This window comes from Eleutherodactylus coqui, chromosome 1 (assembly GCF_035609145.1).
Source record: "Eleutherodactylus coqui strain aEleCoq1 chromosome 1, aEleCoq1.hap1, whole genome shotgun sequence".
Taxonomy (NCBI): Eukaryota; Metazoa; Chordata; class Amphibia; order Anura; family Eleutherodactylidae; genus Eleutherodactylus; species Eleutherodactylus coqui.
The window spans coordinates 528,560,015-528,584,005 of record NC_089837.1 but is presented as its reverse complement, the minus strand read 5'-3'; the positions used below and the strand labels follow the sequence as shown (position 1 = coordinate 528,584,005).

Genomic DNA, 23,991 nt, shown 5'->3' with positions numbered 1-23,991 from the left:
TAACTACTATAATACTGCCACCTTTGTACAAGAATATAACTACTATAATACAGCCTCCTATGTACAAGAATATAACTACTATAATACTGCCTCCTATGTACAAGAATATAACTACTATAATACTGCTCCTATATACAAGAATATAACTACTATAATACTGCTTCTTATGTACAAGAATATAACTACTATAATACTACTCCTATGTACAAGAATATAACTACTATAATACTGCTCCCTATGTACAAGACTATGACTGCTATAATCCTGCCCTCTATGGACAAGAATATAACTACTATAATACTGCCCCCTATGTACAAGAATATAATTACTATAATACTGCCCCTATGTACAAGAATATAACTGCTATAATACTGCCTCCTATATACAAGAATATAACAACTATAATACTGCCTCCTATGTAAAAGAATATAACCACTATAATACTGCCTCCTATGTACAAGAATATAACTACTATAATACTGCCTCCTATGTACAAGAATATAACTACTATAATACTGTCCCCTATGTACAAGAATATAACTACTATAATACTGCCTCCTATGTACAAGAATATAACTACTATAATACTGCCTCCTATGTAAAAGAATATAACCACTATAATACTGCCTCCTATGTACAAGAAAATAACTACTATAATACTGCCCCCTATGTACAAGAATATAACTACTATAATACTGCCTCCTATGTACAAGAATATAACTACTATAATACTGCTCCCTATGTACAAGAATATAACTACTATAATACTACTCCTATGTACAAGAATATAACTACTATAATACTGCTCCCTATGTACAAGACTATAACTACTATAATCCTGCCCTCTATGTACAAGAATATAACTACTATAATACTGCCCCCTATGTACAAGAATATAACTACTATAATACTGCCTCCGATGTACAAGAATATAACTACTATAATACTGCTCCTATGTACAAGAATATAACTACTATAATACTGCCCCTATGTACAAGAATATAACTAGTATAATACTGCCCCTATGTACAAGAATATAACTGCTATAATACTGCCTCCTATATACAAGAATATAACTACTATAATACTGCCTCCTATGTACAAGAATATAACTACTATAATACTGTCCCCTATGTACAAGAATATAACTACTATAATACTGCCCCCTATGTACAAGAATATAACTACTATAATACTGCTCTCTATGTACAAGAATATAACTACTATAATACTACCCCTATGTACAAGAATATAACTACAATAATACTGCCCCCTATGTACAAGAATATAACTACTATAATACTGCCTCCTATGTACAAAAATATAACTACTAGAATACTGCCCCCTATGTACAAGAATATAACTACTATAATACTGCTCCCTATGTACAAGAATATAACTACTATAATACTGCTCCTATGTACAAGAATATAACTACTATAATACTGCCTCCTATGTACAAGAATATAACTACTATAATACTGCTCCCTTTGTACAAGAATATAACTACTATAATACTGCCCCCTATGTACAAAAATATAACTACTAGAATACTGCTCCTATGTACAAGAATATAACTACTATAATACTGCCCCCTGTGTACAAGAATATAACTACTATAATACTGCCCTCTATGTACAAGAATATAACTACTATAATACTGCCTCCTATGTACAAGAATATAACTACTATAATACTGCCTCCTATGTACAAGAATATAACTACTATAATACTGCCCCTATGTACAAGAATATAACTACTATAATACTGCCTCCTATGTACAAGAATATAACTACTATAATACTGCCTCCTATGTACAAGAATATAACTACAATAATACTGCTCCCTATGTACAAGAATATAACTACTATAATACTGCCCCCTATGTACAAGAATATAACTACTATAATACTGCTCTTATGTACAAGAATATAACTACTATAATACTGCTCCCTATGTACAAGAATATAACTACTATAATACTGCCCCCTATGTACAAGAATATAACTACTATAATACTGCCCCTATGTACAAGAATATAACTACTATAATACTGCCCCCTATGTAGAAGAATATAACTACTATAATACTGCCCCCTATGTACAAGAATATAACCACTATAATACTGCCCCCTATGTACAAGAATATAACTACTATAATACTGCTTCCTATGTACAAGAATATAACTACTATAATACTGCCCCCTATGTACAAGAATATAACTACTATAATTCTGCCTCCTATGTACAAGAATATAACTACTATAATACTGCCCCCTATGTACAAGAATATAACTACTATAATACTGCTTCTATGTACAAGAATATAACTACTATAATACTGCTCCTATGTACACTAATAGAACTACTATAATACTGCCCCTATGTACAAGAATATAACTACTATAATACTGCTCTTATGTACAAGAATATAACTACTATAATACTGCCCCTATGTACAAGAATATAACTACTATAATACTGCCCCCTATGTACAAGAATATAACTACTATAATACTGCCCCCTATGTACAAGAATATAACTACTGTAATACTGCCCCTATGTACAAGAATATAACTACTATAATACTGCTCTTATGTACAAGAATATAACTACTATAATACTGCCTCCTATGTACAATAATATAACTACTACAATACTGCCCCCTATGTACAAGAATATAACTACTATAATACTGCTTCTATGTACAAGAATATAACTACTATAATACTGCCCCCTATGTACAAGAATATAACTACTATAATACTGCTCCTATGTACAAGAATATAACTACTATAATACTGCCCCTATATACAAGAATATAACTACTAGAATACTGCCCCCTATGTACAAGAATATAACTACTATAATACTGCTCTTATGTACAAGAATATAACTACTATAATACTGCTCCCTATGTACAAGAATATAACTACTATAATACTGCCCCCTATGTACAAGAATATAACTACTATAATACTGCCCCTATGTACAAGGATATAACTACTATAATACTGCCCCCTATGTACAAGAATATAACTACTATAATACTGCCCCCTATGTACAAGAATATAACTACTATAATACTGCTCTTATGTACAAGAATATAACTACTATAATACTGCCCCTATGTACAAGAATATAACTACTATAATACTGCCCCCTATGGACAAGAATATAACTACTATAATACTGCTCGTATGTACAAGAATATAACTACTATAATACTGACCCTATGTACAAGAATATAACTACTATAATACTGCCCCCTATGTACAAGAATATAACTACTGTAATACTGCCCCTATGTACAAGAATATAACTACTATAATACTGCCCCCTATGTACAAGAATATAACTACTATAATACTGCCCCTATGTACAAGAATATAACTACTGTAATACTGCCCCTATGTACAAGAATATAACTACTAGAATACTGCCACCTATGTACAAGAATATAACTACTATAATACAGCCTCCTATGTACAAGAATATAACTACTATAATACTGCCTCCTATGTACAAGAATATAACTACTATAATACTGCTCCTATATACAAGAATATAACTACTATAATACTGCTTCTTATGTACAAGAATATAACTACTATAATACTGCCTCCTATGTACAAGAATATAACTACTATAATACTACTCCTATGTACAAGAATATAACTACTATAATACTGCTCCCTATGTACAAGACTATGACTGCTATAATCCTGCCCTCTATGGACAAGAATATAACTACTATAATACTGCCCCCTATGTACAAGAATATAATTACTATAATACTGCCCCTATGTACAAGAATATAACTGCTATAATACTGCCTCCTATATACAAGAATATAACAACTATAATACTGTCTCCTATGTACAAGAATATAACTACTATAATACTGCCTCCTATGTACAAGAATATAACTACTATAATACTGTCCCCTATGTACAAGAATATAACTACTATAATACTGCCTCCTATGTACAAGAATATAACTACTATAATACTGCCTCCTATGTAAAAGAATATAACCACTATAATACTGCCTCCTATGTACAAGAAAATAACTACTATAATACTGCCCCCTATGTACAAGAATATAACTACTATAATACTGCCTCCTATGTACAAGAATATAACTACTATAATACTGCTCCCTATGTACAAGAATATAACTACTATAATACTACTCCTATGTACAAGAATATAACTACTATAATACTGCTCCCTATGTACAAGACTATAACTACTATAATCCTGCCCTCTATGTACAAGAATATAACTACTATAATACTGCCCCCTATGTACAAGAATATAACTACTATAATACTGCCTCCGATGTACAAGAATATAACTACTATAATACTGCTCCTATGTACAAGAATATAACTACTATAATACTGCCCCTATGTACAAGAATATAACTAGTATAATACTGCCCCTATGTACAAGAATATAACTGCTATAATACTGCCTCCTATATACAAGAATATAACTACTATAATACTGCCTCCTATGTACAAGAATATAACTACTATAATACTGTCCCCTATGTACAAGAATATAACTACTATAATACTGCCCCCTATGTACAAGAATATAACTACTATAATACTGCTCTCTATGTACAAGAATATAACTACTATAATACTACCCCTATGTACAAGAATATAACTACAATAATACTGCCCCCTATGTACAAGAATATAACTACTATAATACTGCCTCCTATGTACAAAAATATAACTACTAGAATACTGCCCCCTATGTACAAGAATATAACTACTATAATACTGCTCCCTATGTACAAGAATATAACTACTATAATACTGCTCCTATGTACAAGAATATAACTACTATAATACTGCCTCCTATGTACAAGAATATAACTACTATAATACTGCTCCCTTTGTACAAGAATATAACTACTATAATACTGCCCCCTATGTACAAAAATATAACTACTAGAATACTGCTCTTATGTACAAGAATATAACTACTATAATACTGCTCCCTATGTACAAGAATATAACTACTATAATACTGCCCCCTATGTACAAGAATATAACTACTATAATACTGCCCCTATGTACAAGGATATAACTACTATAATACTGCCCCCTATGTACAAGAATATAACTACTATAATACTGCCCCCTTTGTACAAGAATATAACTACTATAATACTGCCCCCTATGTACAAGAGTATAACTACTATAATACTGCCCCCTATGTACAAGAATATAACTACTATAATACTGCCCCCTATGTACAAGAATATAACTACTATAATACTGCCCCCTATGTTCAAGAATATAACTACTATAATGCTGCCCCCTATGTAGAAGAATATAACTACTATAATACTGCCCCCTATGTACAAGAATATAACCACTATAATACTGCCCCCTATGTACAAGAATATAACTACTATAATACTGCTTCCTATGTACAAGAATATAACTACTATAATACTGCCCCCTATGTACAAGAATATAACTACTATAATTCTGCCTCCTATGTACAAGAATATAACTACTATAATACTGCCCCCTATGTACAAGAATATAACTACTATAATACTGCTTCTATGTACAAGAATATAACTACTATAATACTGCTCCTATGTACACTAATAGAACTACTATAATACTGCCCCTATGTACAAGAATATAACTACTATAATACTGCTCTTATGTACAAGAATATAACTACTATAATACTGCCCCTATGTACAAGAATATAACTACTATAATACTGCCCCCTATGTACAAGAATATAACTACTATAATACTGCTCTTATGTACAAGAATATAACTACTATAATACTGCCCCCTATGTACAAGAATATAACTACTATAATACTGCTCTTATGTACAAGAATATAACTACTATAATACTGCCCCCTATGTACAGGAATATAACTACTATAATACTGCCCCCTATGTACAAGAATATAACTACTATAATACTGCTTCTATGTACAAGAATATAACTACTATAATACTGCCCCCTATGTACAAGAATATAACTACTATAATACTGCTCCTATGTACAAGAATATAACTACTATAATACTGCCCCTATATACAAGAATATAACTACTAGAATACTGCCCCCTATGTACAAGAATATAACTACTATAATACTGCTCTTATGTACAAGAATATAACTACTATAATACTGCTCCCTATGTACAAGAATATAACTACTATAATACTGCCCCCTATGTACAAGAATATAACTAGTATAATACTGCCCCTATGTACAAGGATATAACTACTATAATACTGCCCCCTATGTACAAGAATATAACTACTATAATACTGCCCCCTTTGTACAAGAATATAACTACTATAATACTGCCCCCTATGTACAAGAATATAACTACTATAATACTGCCCCCTATGTACAAGAATATAACTACTATAATACTGCTCTTATGTACAAGAATATAACTACTATAATACTGCCCCTATGTACAAGAATATAACTACTATAATACTGCCCCCTATGTACAAGAATATAACTACTATAATACTGCTCTTATGTACAAGAATATAACTACTATAATACTGACCCTATGTACAAGAATATAACTACTATAATACTGCCCCCTATGTACAAGAATATAACTACTGTAATACTGCCCCTATGTACAAGAATATAACTACTATAATACTGCCCCCTATGTACAAGAATATAACTACTATAATACTGCCCCTATGTACAAGAATATAACTACTGTAATACTGCCCCTATGTACAAGAATATAACTACTATAATACTGCCACCTATGTACAAGAATATAACTACTATAATACTGCCTCCTATGTACAAGAATATAACTACTATAATACTGCTCCTATATACAAGAATATAACTACTATAATACTGTCCCCTATGTACAAGAATATAACTACTATAATACTGCCCCCTATATACAAGAATATAACTACTATAATACTGCTCCCTATGTACAAGAATATAACTACTATAATACTGCCTCCTATGTACAAGAATATAACTACTATAATACTACTCCTATGTACAAGAATATAACTACTATAATACTGCTCCCTATGTACAAGACTATGACTGCTATAATCCTGCCCTCTATGGACAAGAATATAACTACTATAATACTGCCCCCTATGTACAAGAATATAATTACTATAATACTGCCCCTATGTACAAGAATATAACTGCTATAATACTGCCTCCTATATACAAGAATATAACAACTATAATACTGTCTCCTATGTACAAGAATATAACTACTATAATACTGCCTCCTATGTACAAGAATATAACTACTATAATACTGTCCCCTATGTACAAGAATATAACTACTATAATACTGCCTCCTATGTACAAGAATATAACTACTATAATACTGCCTCCTATGTAAAAGAATATAACCACTATAATACTGCCTCCTATGTACAAGAAAATAACTACTATAATACTGCCCCCTATGTACAAGAATATAACTACTATAATACTGCCTCCTATGTACAAGAATATAACTACTATAATACTGCTCCCTATGTACAAGAATATAACTACTATAATACTACTCCTATGTACAAGAATATAACTACTATAATACTGCTCCCTATGTACAAGACTATAACTACTATAATCCTGCCCTCTATGTACAAGAATATAACTACTATAATACTGCCCCCTATGTACAAGAATATAACTACTATAATACTGCCTCCTATGTACAAGAATATAACTACTATAATACTGCTCCTATGTACAAGAATATAACTACTATAATACTGCCCCCTATGTACACAAATATAACTACTATAATACTGCCTCCTATGTACAAGAATATAACTAGTATAATACTGCCCCTATGTACAAGAATATAACTACTATAATACTGCCCCTATGTACAAGAATATAACTAGTATAATACTGCCCCTATGTACAAGAATATAACTGCTATAATACTGCCTCCTATATACAAGAATATAACTACTATAATACTGCCTCCTATGTACAAGAATATAACTACTATAATACTGTCCCCTATGTACAAGAATATAACTACTATAATACTGCCCCCTATGTACAAGAATATAACTACTATAATACTGCTCTCTATGTACAAGAATATAACTACTGTAATACTACCCCTATGTACAAGAATATAACTACAATAATACTGCCCCCTATGTACAAGAATATAACTACTATAATACTGCCTCCTATGTACAAAAATATAACTACTAGAATACTGCCCCCTATGTACAAGAATATAACTACTATAATACTGCTCCCTATGTACAAGAATATAACTACTATAATACTGCCCCTATGTACAAGAATATAACTACTATAATACTGCTCCTATGTACAAGAATATAACTACTATAATACTGCCTCCTATGTACAAGAATATAACTACTATAATACTGCTCCCCTATGTACAAGAATATAACTACTATAATACTGCCCCCTATGTACAAGAATATAACTACTATAATACTGTCCTCCTATGTACAAGAATATAACTACTATAATACTGCCCCCTATGTACAAGAATATAACTACTATAATACTGCCCCCTATGTACAAAAATATAACTACTAGAATACTGCTCCTATGTACAAGAATATAACTACTATAATACTGGACAAAAATGTATATGACATGCTAATATCTGCTTGTTGTTGTCCTTTAATCATCCTATTGTTTATGTAATTACTAATTGTCTGGCCGGACTCGTTATCCGTCTCTAATCTGTTTCTCATGATTTATACTTTTTGCTTTCTATATTTTTACTATTGAAATAATTGTATTTTTCTTCCCATTATTTTTGGCACACTGTGCTGTACAATGCAGTTTTTCTTGAGGTGTAATATATTAGTCACCTTTAGGCCTTAGTCAGATGGGCGATTTTTCGCGCGATTTGCGGATCCCATGACGGATGCGCATCCGCAAATCGCGTGACCGGTGCGCGCAAGTCGCCCGCAAATCGCCCGAAAATCTGCTCCTAGCCGCGTTTCATTAGAAACGGGCCGGAGCTGTCCAGCGCATTGCATTCAATGGAGACGGCAATAGAGCCGGCTCCATTTAAAGCAATGCGCTGCGGGCGAGCCCGGGATGAATTGTCGGTAAGGGCTTAAATATATAAGCCCTTCCCTGCAATCCATCCTAAAATGTGTTAAAATAAAAAAAAATTGTATACTCACCTTCTCCCGGCAGCCGGAGCTCCGCGTGGCAGTCCTGCAGTGGGTGTGAAGGGGGTGTGAGTCAGACCTGCCCCCTGATTGGCTCAGCGCTGAGCCAATCAGAGGCATGCCTCACTCACACCCATTCATGAATTCATGAATGGATGTGAGTCAGACCTGCCCCTGATTGGCTCAGCGCTGAGAGGCAGCAGTCACTCACCCATTCATGAATTCATGAATGGGTGTGTGAGTGAAACCTGCCTCTGATTGGTCAGGGCTGTGACCAATTAGAGGCAGATCATTCAGCAGGCGGGGATTTTAAAGCCCCGCCGGCTGAATAGTGCCGAGAAGCAGTTCAGGAGAACTGACAGCGGCCGCGGCTGGACTCCGGCTGCAGCGGAAAGGTGAGTATACAATTTTTTTTTATTTTAACACATTTTAGGATGAATTGCAGGGAAGGGTCTATATATTTAACCCCTTCCCGACAATTCACCCCGCGCAGGCCGGCAGCCCATTGCTTTCAATGGAGCGGCTGTATTGCCGCTCCATTGAATTCAATGGGCAAACATCGTTCTTCTCTGCCACAGCTGTTACAGCTGTGGCAGAGAAGAAGGATTTGTCTTCTATATGTTCTCAATGGGGTCGGCGCTGCTGCCGCCAGCCCCATTGAGCGCATATAGAGAAGAGAACAGGAATCGCAGATCGCAGATAGGTGCGATCTGCGATTTCTGTTCTATAATTTATCGGACGAGCGCATAAGAAGCGCTCATGTGTCCGATACCATTGCAAAGCAATGGTTTTAAAAAATCGCCGGACGCATGCGCAAATCGCGCGAAAAATCGCCCGTCTGACTAAGGCCTGAATCTCTGCTCTCGCACACTATCTCCTACCATATATACCTAGGAGGCGGAGCCTCCTATAGACACTAGATAATGATGGATGATTGTTAGTCCTTTGTCCCCCCCTGTTGTATTTGGTAGTGTTTCACCGCTCCTCACCCCTAGGCGGAATCGATGCCTAAATACTCCCTTGGCTTATAGTACCTCAAGTGCAACACTTTTTCATTTTTTTTGTAGTCAAAGCCAGCAGATTTGTGTTGCATGCTATATGATAGTGAGGGCTCATAGAGCATTGAGCCCACTAGGTCTGTGTTATTAGGCAACCTTGAAAGGGTCCATCTTCCCTGGTGACTACTTGGTTCATCTCAAGAATTAACTTCATGTTCATGTTGCACCTTGAAACCAACACAATCACAAAAACAGCTATCCACAGATCACCAGAACGCCCCACTGACACTCTAACTGCTTACTCTTGTACCCCAGTGATGATGACATCGTCTTTGAAGACTTTGCTCGTCAAAGACTGAAAGGGATGAAAGACGACAAGGAAGAGGAAGACGAAGGAACAAACTCTCCTCCGATGAATGACAGATAAAGAGGGACCCGTTGTACCTTATCACCGTGTAAAACTCGTGGATCGGGCCTCTTTATTTGTACTCTAAAGAGCCCACAAACAGTAACCCAGATTCTGGCAGCCCTTATAATCTTCTTGCTGTGCCATAATTGTCAATCCGCATCTTGCTACTTCTTTTCACTTCTGGCTAACGCTATCTTAAACAAAAAATGTGAGAATTTAGAGTACAATCATGATTCGTGCAACCGATTACTGTACGTAAGGAGTTCTTGTAGCACTTTTCTATTAACCGAGTCTTTTATGCATTTTGTATAATTACTGTAGTATCATACAAGTTATTTGTTACGGAAAACAAAAAGTTAGTAAAAAAAATCACGTAGATTTGAAGGAAGTCAAAAGTGAAGGCATTTTATATAAAGAGTGGTGCTCTCCATGGCCACTGTGTTACCACGAGTAAGCTGGTGAGACCTAACGGCACCTCAGTAGGTTTCAAAAATTTCTTTCATGGAAATTCAAAAATAGGAAGAGAATTTTTTTTTTTTTTCATACAAAAAGAACTAACTTTGTCTAAATTCCATCGGGACTGCTCCGCTCTCTGCCGAGGAGTAGTCTGCCTTGTTCAAGCACCGAGTGTAAAGACCATGGGGTCTAGTTATGTTCACTTATCGCTGGTCACAAGGCCAAGTGAAATGGAGTTTGATCAATATTTGGTCGCTCACCAGGCGAATATCTGGTGGTGACTGGTTTGGCCCGGTTGGATCATTTGTGGTGATTAGTAATCCTTGGGCTTAATGGCCAACAGATATTGGCTGTTCATGAAAAGTAACATATTTCCCTTATAAGCTTTTTGGCCAAATTTTTTCAAAAACTTGAATCCTTTACCTGTGCGATCCGCAGAGCCGGATGCCTCAAAGACTGATGATTCATAATCCGGTTTAGGAAGAATAATCACAATATTGATTTTTGGAAGTTTCCATGTTGGATTTGTTTTTTGTAATCGCGAATACTCGCACACTACATGACTTTTTTAATTGAAATTCCAGAAAATATGCACCTTTTCCAAATCACAAGAAAATACAATAACAATAGTTTAGATAATTTTTTTTTGCTGTTTCAGCTGCATAAAAATGTTCAATTTGTTCAATTTTTGGCAAATTTTAAACCAAGCCCATATTTAGGTGATTTGTGTTAAAAATAAAATATTTTATCGTCTTTCAATTTCTGTTAGAGGGCATTGCGTCTAGGATTTTTACCGTCACGATCCAAAAAAAAAATGATGGAAGGAGAAAAATCCTTAATAAGATCATGAAAGAAAAGCCAAAATGAAGAGGTTTATTTTTGGAGTAGAGAGCCGTAGAATGGGAGATCTCCTTATTTTAGTATTACGATGAATGTTTCTGGTTTCTGGGTCCGAATACGATAGAGGGGATCTAGAGTTTAGATTCTGAGTGTAAATCTCTTGTATTAGTAGACTTTAGCGCTGCTTTAATCCCCCCAGTATTTTTGTATCATATCATAGTTTGGGATTTGTTGCCTCATTGGCCTCAGTTTGGAGGAACAATAAGAACATCCAATTTTTTTTTTTCAGTTCAGAATTTTATTACATTTTGCAATAATTCCAAAAATCCCCCTAAAGGCCTTCTAACAGTCCTACTCTTTTTTGGGATGTATTGTGGGATAGGGGTCAGTTTCCTTCTCTTTTTGGTATTATTTGCTTTCCTAGTGGTCAAATCCTGATGTGCTATTTCAATGCCATTGGACCTGAAATTACGAATAAATTTAAAAAGTGATGCATGTGTAGGTCAGCTGGTCTTAAAGGGGATGTCTGGCAACTTAACTTAAAAAATGCTCCGAATCCTAAGAGAAATGCACTCTACTTACCGATCCCCCACCACTCTCCCACCACTCTTGGTCGGACACTTACTGGATGCCCCACTGGTTTCCTTGCTTCTTGTTCCCGGTTGACAAGTTACTGCTGCAGCCAAACACTGGCCGACGTGATCCTTGTTGTCACAGACATGTGACCACTGCAGCCAATTAGTGGCTGTAGCAAGTCAACCCTGTGGGAAGTGATTGACTGCAAGTGTCACATGTCCATGAAAACAGGGACCAGAAAGCAAAAAGACCAGTAGAGAGGACCCAGAGAGTGTCAGATCAGCTGCAGCAGGGTGAGGTTAGTATTGCTTCTTTTATAGCTTTATGGCATTTTAAGCGTTTTTTTTTAGATTTTGAGTGGCCGGACAATCCTTATAAATATCTAATAACGGATCAAACTGGGATTTTCTATCAGATTGAACTTTCAGTTAATGGTCGGTACAGATGTGAGGTGAGCTCACCTCTTGGATTTTGTAGTAAGCAATGTCATAGTTCCAGCCAAAGGCCTACAACGGTTTTCAGAGATCGGCACACAATTTAGGTTTGTAGAAAAGAATATGATGTAACCAGTCGGGTGATACATTGTCCATCTTTCCCCCACAGAATAAGGGTTGCCATTCCAGATTTATCAAAAATAAACCCAGTATTGGCCGAGTGTTTTTGGCCCAGCGGGAGCCTCGGCCGATCAGTCACATATCGTTACATACAATAGGATCTCCCCACATGATCTGCCGACCCACCAATAGCCTTCTGCTTCCTATCCAGCACCAATCATTACAGCTCCATCATCTAATTTCACCTAATTTCCTATGTAAATACTTTATCTTTGTACAATGACTGTTCCGATCCGTTTTTCATCATATGATAAGATGTATATTTAGTAAAAGTGATCATAACTTGTGAAAATAGCTTTGTTTTTGTCCAAATTCGTTTATTTTTTATAGTTTTACTCGTTTGCATTTTTAGGATGCTACTAATTTGCACGAGAAATTTTAAATTTTTATTAACTTATCGTATGAATTATACTAATTCTAGGAATACACTGTTTTCGAGAACTAAGATGAGGACTGAATATACAAACGGCTTGTTTTTGCCTTTTTTAAATTTTTTTTTCTTTTTTTCATAAAATTTTCTTTCAAATATATATTTTTTATTTTCCTTTTGCTCCAATGACCAATAAATATGACTTAGGAACATTCTTCTGTATCTTGTAGATATTGATCTTACACCATACAAAACACCTAATTCGTCCTTTTATACCCAGCGCTGATGCAGAATGTTAAGAGGACGATTTTACGATTTTTGTATTAGGAAATTTGAAAAACACCCGGAGAAATGACCGTTTTCTTTCAGTTACTTGTATTTTCTATTTATAGTTTTTTTGTTTTTTTTTATTTGCCTACAATACTGCAAAAATACAAAAAAGTTTTATTTTTTTTAAATTAGTTTAGATATCCCAATCGTAACACGAAGTCAAAAGAATTACCGAAATGGTAACAAATAATTCCACAAAATGTGTCAAATTAAGCGCAGAATAGAAAAACCTTCTTTGGGATTAATTTCTACAGATTTATATAAAATATCGCCAAATATTTGGGACAAATCCTGTTGGTTTTAAAGGACCAGTGTCAGTAAGCCAATAGGCTAATATATTAGTTGGGTTCTTATAACTTAGCCAGGAAATGCCTGATACCTACATGATCATTTCTGACATTGCAAATTGGTAAGAAAATCCTGAAAATGCCCAGCAGAAGGAGAAGGGGATGTTTGTGATCCTAAGAACAGCTGCTTGTACAGACGAGCCCTCCTGCCTGCCCAGATATACAAGGGGCTGCCGATCTGCTGATCTATGGGGATAAGTATTTGGCATCACAATATGAAGACTGATCAGACTCAAATGTAACGTTTGACAGATTTAAAACCCAAAGAGTGAAATAACTGCATATTAAGGCTGGATTCAGACGACCGTATATCGGCTGGGTTTTCATGCCGAGCCGATATACGTCGTCCTCATGTGCAGGGAGAGGAGGATGGAAGAGCCAGGAGCAGGAACTGAGCTCCCGCCCCCTCTCTGCCTCCTCTCCACCCCCTCTCTGCCCCTCTGTACTATTTGCAATGAAAGGAGGTGGGACAGGGGCGGGACTAAGTTTCAAGAATTAGCCCCGCCCCACCTCTCCCCATTGCAAATAGTGCAGAGGGGCGGAGAGCAGGCAGAGAGGGGGCAGGAGCTCAGAGTACTGCTCACGGCTCTTCCAGGCCCCCCCACCTGCAGAGAGAGACGACGTATATCAGCTGGGCGTGAAAACCGAGCCGATATACGTTTGTCTGAATCCACTCTAAAGCCGGGATCAAATACAGAAAACAGCTGATTTTATTGGGAGCCAACGCTTCATTTTTTTCATGTTTAATCTAGAGCACCGTAACAAAAACCTGCTTGACCAACCCTCCATCTAAACAAGGGGGGGGGGGGGGATTCTCAACATTGAAATTGGGAAATAATCTCCTTTGTTCAACACTTGGAATGATTCTTCATTGCAGAAGTCATTTGACATTCCTGTATTTCTTGCTCCCCAGATGTTATTCTTCGTTGACCATTCAGACTCTCTATGAAATAATTGTTGATGGTGATCACAATGTTTTATAATGTGAACAGGGAGCGTCCAGAAACTGAATGACTCTCAAAAGTAGGAGGGCATTGCTAACCTTCAGGAATCGGGGTCAGTTTTAAAGAATTCCCTTAGATCGCAGCCCCTCTAGGATTTGGCCATGTTTTCCATTGTAACTATAAATTAAGGATTGGCCACCAACACTTCTTACTAGAAGGCCCAAATCCTTTCCACTTGATGTCTTGAAGAGTCCCGTGCTCTGCGTGGTGTGTCGTATCTTCTACAGTAGGACGTGGCTGCTCTTTGAATGTAATGGTCACGGGAAATCTTAGCTATTCTGTCAGAGCCTCTGCATCAAGAATGAAGTCAAGTTTAGCAATAATCCTGAAGATTAACAACGTTCTCCAATCTAGGCTTCTTGGCCGGAGAAACCTTTTCTCTTGACCTCGGCCTTCCTCCAAACTGAGCACTGTGAATGGGAATGTGCTGCGAGGAAAGAGCCAGGAACATGGGAATTCAGAATTATTATGGATAATCCTCAAGGATTGTGTAAAATGTTAGTATTTCTCAATCCAACATGTCAAATACTGATACCCAACAGCAGCACATTATCTAAGACAGATCTATCAATATTTGTCCCCTTTGATCACGTCGGTCTCCTTTCTATTGGATGATAGGTTTACCCATAGAATGGTTTCATCATTTGAAGCTCGGGGAGAATATTTTACATTATGGAGATTCTACATAAAAAGTAAATACGTTTTTGAAAATGTTACCCAGTATCTCTAGAACCGAGGGATGGAGTAGACTCCAGCCAATCAGTGTTCATGAAGGTGTTCAAAAACATTCCCAATCTATGTAAATATCTCAATTGGGAAGGCAGTGGGTGCATTAATTTCTTTTTTTACCCCAATATTCCAGTCTTGATTAGTCTCTGTAAGTTTTTTTGACTTTTACACTTTTATTTGGTCATTGAATCAGTCCGCCATCATAGACGTAGTGCGATGCAGCTGAGACGTCCCACGTACTAGGGGGCCCGGCTCCAGCTCTAGTGACTCTCAATACTACAGATCATAACGCTGAGGTTCACAAATTTATTTTGGTGACAGGCGATAGGTTATAGTTCACAACACATAGGGATCCATGACATAGGATGATCTCCGCCTCCGGTAGGGATCTGGTTTCCTTTCTTTTTCTGTATGATTCCTGTGCAATACTCTTTGTATAGTACTTTGTACGTTTAATTCCTACAGCTTCTCAGTTCTCTATGTTGTAACTTTGTTGTTTCAGTATGTCAGGTAATTCAGATTATTATAGTTTATTAAACTCAGAAGTCAGAACGTTTGCTGTCCTGTGATTCTTCCTCTGCACTTCGCCGGTTTCATCAGGGTGTGTGTCAGGGTGCTACTATAAAGTTATACACATTCAGGTTGTGTCCACCGAAATGAAGGGAAAGAATGTTAGAATATGCTTCATCTCAGAGTGCATGTGGCCGTCGTGAGTAACTGAAGGTGCAGGTCTGGCTTTCTGGCAGGTTTGAAGTCGGGGGATTGGCAGTCATAGAAGACTCTGGGTTCGAACCCACATGTACCGCCGGTGGCGGGCCATACCTGACATAATAGGCCCTATCACAAGAGGGAGCGAAAAGATAGACAGTGGCTCGCGGCAAACAACATGTTGGAGGCCCAACCACTGGCTTAATGTAAAAAAAAGTAAAACAAGTAATTGAGACGGGCTCGGGATCTACTTCATACAGCCAAGAATTTGGAATGTGAACTTGGGATAAACAAACAGACTGTTGCAAATATAACCTGAAGTAGACCTCCGATCTACAATGGATTACTTGCCAGTGATGGATAGTTCAGTCGGCAGTAACAGCTCTTTGTGAAACAGACCAATAGTTTGTGTTACTCAAAGCTTACAACAACCAGAGCCTGTGACTTAGTCCTCTCCTGCATGAAGGGTGGCGGTTTACCTTAGTTCGGGCAGCGTTGTGGCATGAAGTGGTGGCAGGTGTCGGACTTCTCAACCAATACAGTCTTCATCTGTTGGGGAGTTCCTCACTCCTTCCACAGAGCTCACTGACCGGATATCGGCTCCTGTATATAGGCTGTGCCTGGGGGTCCGGTACAGACCCAAGCTGGCAGCCGTTCCTTCCTCTCCCTTCAGCATATAAGACATTTACATTGCAAAAGTCAACAAACACAAATCACTGAATGTCCACTAGAGGTCAGCCTATGTCCACAGCTTAAATATCAGCATACAGTATCTGAAAATGGGGAAACAAGATAATCACAAATTTGGCACGTTCCTTCACGACCCCCCCCCCCCCTCCCCTTAGATAACTATCTGGTATAGGAGCATATCTTCCTGGTATAACAGTCAGAGATTTATACATGGTACTATAATACACAAGACTGACAGATGTTGGGGGCTATTAACCCCCGACTGTCATTTCACACTCTGGTCTGAGTGAAGTTTGCTCCAGTGTAACTGCGACAAATGTATTAAGAGGCGCATCTTGCGGCACCTCCATGCGCCCGCTACCAGCTGGAATCGGTTCCTGCTGCACTTTACACCATTTTCTGGAATAAACTATCATAAATCGGATGCGCCGCACGCTGCCACGCCACGTAACTCTGGGCCTCATCCGGTTTTCGAAAAAGCATTTTGGCCCGGCGTCAACCCACAAAAAATATCACAATTTTGATTTGTGAAATCTGGTGTACAAAGAATAAGGAATATGCCCCATTGGGTGCTGCGGGTGCGTGCGGGGTGCCATGTGGGTGCTACTACCTCATCACAGGAGCTGCTCTGGTGTATTCGTCACATTCAGGTAGACACTTATAGCAATGAAATACTTAAAGGGGTTGTCCCGCGCCGAAACGGGGTTTTTTTTTTTTTTAACCCCCCCCCCCCCGTTCGGCGCGAGACAACCCCGATGCAGGGGTTAAAAAAAACAACCGCTCAGCGCTTACCTGAATCCCGGCGGTCCGGCGTCTTCATACTTACCTGCTGAAGATGGCCGCCGGGGTCTGCTCCCTCCGTGGACCGCAGCTCTTCTGTGCGGTCCATTGCCGATTCCAGCCTCCTGATTGGCTGGAATCGGCACGTGACGGGGCGGAGCTACACGGAGCCGACATTCTGCACGAGTGGCTCCATTGAAGAGAGCAGAAGACCCGGACTGCGCAAGTGCGGCTAATTTGGCCATCGGAGGGCGAAAATTAGTCGGCTCCATGGGAACGAGGACGCTAGCAACGGAGCAGGTAAGTAAAAAACTTTTTATAACTTCTGTATGGCTCATAATTAATGCACAATGTACATTACAAAGTGCATTAATATGGCCATACAGAAGTGTATAGACCCACTTGCTGCCGCGGGACAACCCCTTTAATATTGTAAGACATTGAAACGGATGATAATTAGAACAAAGTCGTTCATGTGAGCTGCCATGTGGGTGTCACCGCTGGACCGCAGTATAGCAGCAGCTTCCCCCTTCTGCGCACATGTAGAGGAAAATAGACAAAACTGAACCCCAATAACATTAATGGAAAGCAGATGAGTACCTTGTAGCATTGCTGGCTCCCAGGGGGACTGTTGGCTTTGTGGACACTAATGCACAGATGAGCATTTAATAGGCTAGTCTAACATCATCCCCATTAGCACATGCCTCTTCACATTATTGGCAGCACGGTAGCTCAGTGGTTAGCACTGGGGTCCAATAAAACATGAAGTCCCACCAAAGGCCCTATTGGCATGGAGCTTGTATGTTCTCCCCATGTTTGCATGGGTTTCCCTCTATTCCAAAAATGCACCAATATGGAACTTAGACTATGTGCACCCATAGGGATATCATGTGATGTACGGTGCTGCCGAACAAGTGTGCACTATACAGCCATAGACTGGCCCACCAAGAAGCTGGTGAGTCCCCCCAAGCGTAGTGGGGGCCACAAAAGAGTGCACACAGCACAATATATAGATGCCACTATATGTTCTGTTGAGTGGAGGACGAGGAGAAGAGGCTTTGTCCACCAGCCCCATCCCCTACATGACTGCCCTCCATCACAGCCGGAGCTCTTCCTGAACACATAAGAGGCTCTTCTGCAGCAGTTCCTACATGATGTCCAATGTCCTCTGCAGAGATGATAAGTTAGTGTATATGTACAGATTATAGACTCATTGTCAGTAACATCTGTCCCCCTAGAAGGAGTATATATATATATGGAGGCTCCTGGGACCCCCTTGTGTGTGCAGCATTATCCTGCTGGAAGCGGCCATGAGAGGAACACATGTGGCTGCAGGATGTCCTGAACATATCGCTGAGCTGTCATTGTCCCTCCTACCACTACTATGTCGTATATGACGGCCCCCCAGACCATCACACCAGCAGGGGGCAGTGTGCCGCTCCACAGCAAAGGCAGGATTAAAGCGCTCACCCGAAGGTCTCCAGACATGAACACGGCCGTCGTCCGCGCCCAAACTAAACCTGGAATACCCACTGCAAACAATAGCGCTCCTACTCCAGAGACCTGATTTGGGGAAATGCACACGGTATTCGCAGCTTTTGTGTAGTCACGTAAAAGACTGCGCATTGCTTCGAAAAAACGAATGCCCCCCAAGAGTGGAGGAGGCCGCAACTTTCCAGTCATTCGATTATACAATGTCGCCAGCCTCATGAGACACTCCTTGGCTACGGGGCTCCAGTGATGGAATTATGGAATCATCCAGAATTTAAGGAGGGGAGAGAAAACAAACTGTTGAAAACATGGTGACAGAGAGGGATAATGACAGTCCATCACCTTCTCCACCCAGAGATCCCCCGATATAAGACCTTGGGAGAACTGAGGGGGGGATACAACTTACCCCCCATCCCATTTTCTGCCATTCGCTCAAGTGCAAAATTTTCTACTGGAAAGACGAGTTGATGTATCAAAAGAAACAATATTTAACCCTTGATGTTTGGGTTAAAAATCTTGTATATGAGCATTCAATCTCAAATTTGTATACTCGACTTAGAGAGGGATGGGTGGGGGACAATGGCTTTGGACTATTCAAAAAATGGGCACAAAATTTATGGCCCCAGAACTACCTGAGGGAATAATCAAGGTTGGAACTCTGTGAGGCAAGCGATATTGAACGAATGGTGGTGAGAAACATCTCAAGCTAATCCACGGGGCGATATATGGGTTTGACAAACCTCAGAGCCCCAACGGCCCAGCCAGACTACAAATTGCCCCTGATGCTCCCTAACAATGCTGGTTATCTAAACGGTATTTGGCAGTACCCAAAAATAAAAAAATACTGGGACGGAGTTCATAAACTGATACAAGATATGGGGGGGGGGTGGCAGATCCGACAACGGACTACGCAAATTTTCACATTGCACCAACTACCAGCTCAAACGAGAAAAGCCAAAATGATCCACACCATTCTGTTAATTAGCAAGATATGCCTCTTGAACAGTTGGTCGTTGGCCAAAACCCCGGGAATAAGTGATATCCATAAATTAAAATATCTCTGAAAATGGAAAGAGTAGAGACAGAGCGGCGCGTGGAAGCCCAGGCTCCACAATTCTTTAAAAATGGGGTTTATAGAAACATTTCTTGACCCTAACGAAATTAAGGAATGCATGCACCAGTTCACTAATACGACATGGTACTACGGAAAAAGGATACGAACCGGCTGGGAATTTTAAAGATCACATGACAAAATATGGAGATGGGGGTTCGCCGGAGGATAAACTGCGGGTCCGTCCAGCAAGTTACTACTTATGTTTTATTTCTGTTTTATAACAAGTTATTGAAGTTTATGGAGTTTACGGGAGGGGGTGGGGTAAGGAGGGGAAATAAAAGAAAGTGGAGGATCTATGTGTGGCACTGACATTATGCTGTGCACAGAAACTACCAAGATGGACAATTAATGGTAACTACCGAAGGTGGAAGCACTTCGATGACAGAAATGTGATCAGAACTTTGTGTAACAATAACTGCCTGCTCATTTATGTTTTCCTTGAAATGCCAATAAAAAAAAGATTAAAAAAAACAAAAACTAAACCTAGATCCATCGCTGAAGACAACCCGGTTCCCCTCCATCGCTCATGACATCGCTGCAAACGGAGGCGAAGGTGGGTGTCAGGCCATATATATGATGGGGACCATGAGGCCATATGTCCGTCAGCCAAGTGTCTGGAAATGGTTCCGACAGACACAGGAGTGTAACGATGGCGCCCCCTGTCTCTGGATGACAGACAATGAAACAGTTGGAGCTGCTGGTGCTTGTCGGACGATCAGATGGTCCTCTTTACTGGTGGTCTGTAGGGGGCGTCCTGAGCCCGGTCACCTTGTGTGCCCCCATCCACTGGTCCCAATTCCTCCTAACAGTCTGGTCAGATGCTCCTTTCTACTGGTGGTCTGTCGGGGGGTCCTGAGCCCAGTCACCTTGTATGCCCCCATCCACTGGTCCCAATACCTCCTAACAGTCTGGTCAGATGCTCCTCTCTACTGGTGGTCTGTAGGGGCATCCTGAGCCCGGTCACCTTGTGTGCCCCCATCCACTGGTCCCAATACCTCCTAAGAGTCTGGTCAGATGCTCCTTTCTACTGGTGGTCTGTCGGGGGGTCCTGAGCCTGGTCGCCTTGTGTGCCATCACACATCCACTGGTCCCAATACCTCCTAACAGTCTGGTCAGATGCTCCTCTCTACTGGTGGTATGTAGGGGATGCCCTGAGCCCGGTCACCTTGTGTGCCACCATCCACTGGTCGCAACACCTCCTAACAGTCTGGTCTGATGCTCCTCTCTACTGGTGGTCTGTAGGGGGCATCCTGAGCCCGGTCACCTTGTGTGCCCCCATCCACTGGTCCCAACACCTATTAAGAGTCTGGTCAGATGCTCCTTTCTACTGGTGGTCTGTCGGGGGGTCCTGAGCCTGGTCGCCTTGTGTGCCATCACACATCCACTGGTCCCAATACCTCCTAACAGTCTGGTCAGATGCTCCTCTCTACTGGTGGTATGTAGGGGATGCCCTGAGCCCGGTCACCTTGTGTGCCACCATCCACTGGTCCCAATACCTCCTAACTGTCTGGTCTGATGCTCCTCTCTACTAGTGTTCTGAAGGTGGCGTCCTGAGCTCGGTCACCTTATGTGCCATCACACATCCACTGGTCCCAACACCCCCTAACAGTCTGGTCAGATGCTCCTCTCTACTGGTGGTCTGAAGGTGGCGTTCTGAGCCCGGTCACCTTGTGTGCCCCCATTCACTGGTCCTAACACCTCCTAACAGTCTGGTCAGACATTCCCCTCTACTGGTGGTCTGTAGGGGGCGTCCTGAGCCCAGTCTCCTTGTGTGCCCTCACACATCCACTGGTCCCAACATCTCCTAACAGTCTGGTAAGATGCTCCTCTCTACTGGTGGTCTGTAGGGGGGGTCCTAAGCCCGGTCACCTTGTGTGCCCCCATCCACTGGTCCCAACACCCCCTAACAGTCTAGTCAGACCCTCCTCTCTACTGGTGGTCTGTCGAGGGGTCCTGAGCCCGGTCACCTTGTGTGCCCTCACACAGTCACTGGTCCTAACATCTCCTAACAGTCTGGTCAGAAGCTCCTCTCTACTGGTGATCTGTAAGGGGGGCCTGAGCCCGGTCACCTTGTGTGCCCCCACACATCCACTGGTCCCAACCCCCCCCTAACAGTCGGGTTAGAAGCTCCTCTCTACTTGTAGGATAGTCATCTTCCGATAGGTGAGGCTGTGGAGGAACTACTCCATTCCCTATTTGCATACTACTTTGCCAGGGAGCATTGCATGGCCAGTACTAGAATGAAAATCCCTAATGCTAGTGTGAACAAGCCCTTATCTGTACGTTATCTGGGAGAGTTATCTGTGTTATCTGTGCTGTAATTACTCTATATAAACATTTTCTCTTCAGAATCATTAAAGACAAACTCAGCTCTGCTAAATCTGTATGCAGAATTTACCATCTGCTCATCAAGGGTCATCTATAAAGTAAACAGTCATCCGCAGGTAGGGCGATCGCTCAGATCCCAGGTGGCGATTCTCACATCCTCATCTGAAGGATGATTATATGGTCCCTGTAACGCCTGTGCCCACCGGGTGGCGCCAGCACTAGCGCTGAGCGCAGACCAGCCGTGCCGGTGAGTAGATCACATCTCCGCTCTGCTCTCCTCTTACTTCTCTTCTTATTTAACCACTGAGAATATTTTGTATCAAAACCTCCACAAATGTAACAAGTCTGACTGATGCGATGTAGCAGAGCTCTGCGGCGCGGGAGGGACTCCCTCTTGTATCCAAGTGCAATAATCTGCAATAATGTGACATAAAGATATAATAGAGCGGAGCTTGTAATTCAGATCTGCAGATCTTGATATCAAAAACTGTTATCTCTGAAGTCACAAATGGGCTGTGGGTAATTGTACTGCATTATCTGTTCTCAGAATTGTCACAGTGTGCACATTCAGCTCTGCTTTATCATATCTATCTATCTCATATATATGAATCTATCTATATCATATCTATCCATATAACTTATATCTATATCATACATATCCATATAACTCCTCTATGTCTATGTGTCTCCTATCTATCCTTCTATCTCTTATCTATCTATCTATCTATCTATCTATCTATCTATCTATCTATCTATCTATCTATCTATCTATCTATCTATCTATCTCTCATATCTATCTATCTATCTATCTATCTATCTATCTATCTATCTATCTATCTATCTATCTATCTCATATCTATCTCCTATCTATCTATCTATCTATCTATCTATCTATCTATCTATCTATCTATCTATCTATCTCATATCTATCTATCTATCTCATATCTATTTATCTATGTATCTCAAATCTATCTATTTATTACACATCTATCTCATATCTAT

The 23,991-nt window shown here is 39.7% G+C and overlaps 1 protein-coding gene across 2 annotated transcripts in view; it reads left to right on the top strand.

Moving 5' to 3' along the window:
* The window catches only part of LOC136590526 (beta-arrestin-1), a 224,088-nt gene extending 207,658 nt beyond the window's left edge, over positions 1-16,430 (top strand). For both annotated transcript variants that reach the window (XM_066588379.1, XM_066588380.1), the window contains one exon: positions 10,519-16,430. In XM_066588379.1, coding sequence (XP_066444476.1) covers positions 10,519-10,630 — 112 coding nt within the window. In that variant the 3' untranslated portion in view covers positions 10,631-16,430. The remainder of the gene's footprint in view (positions 1-10,518) is intronic.
* Positions 16,431-23,991: the final 7,561 nt, after the last annotated feature.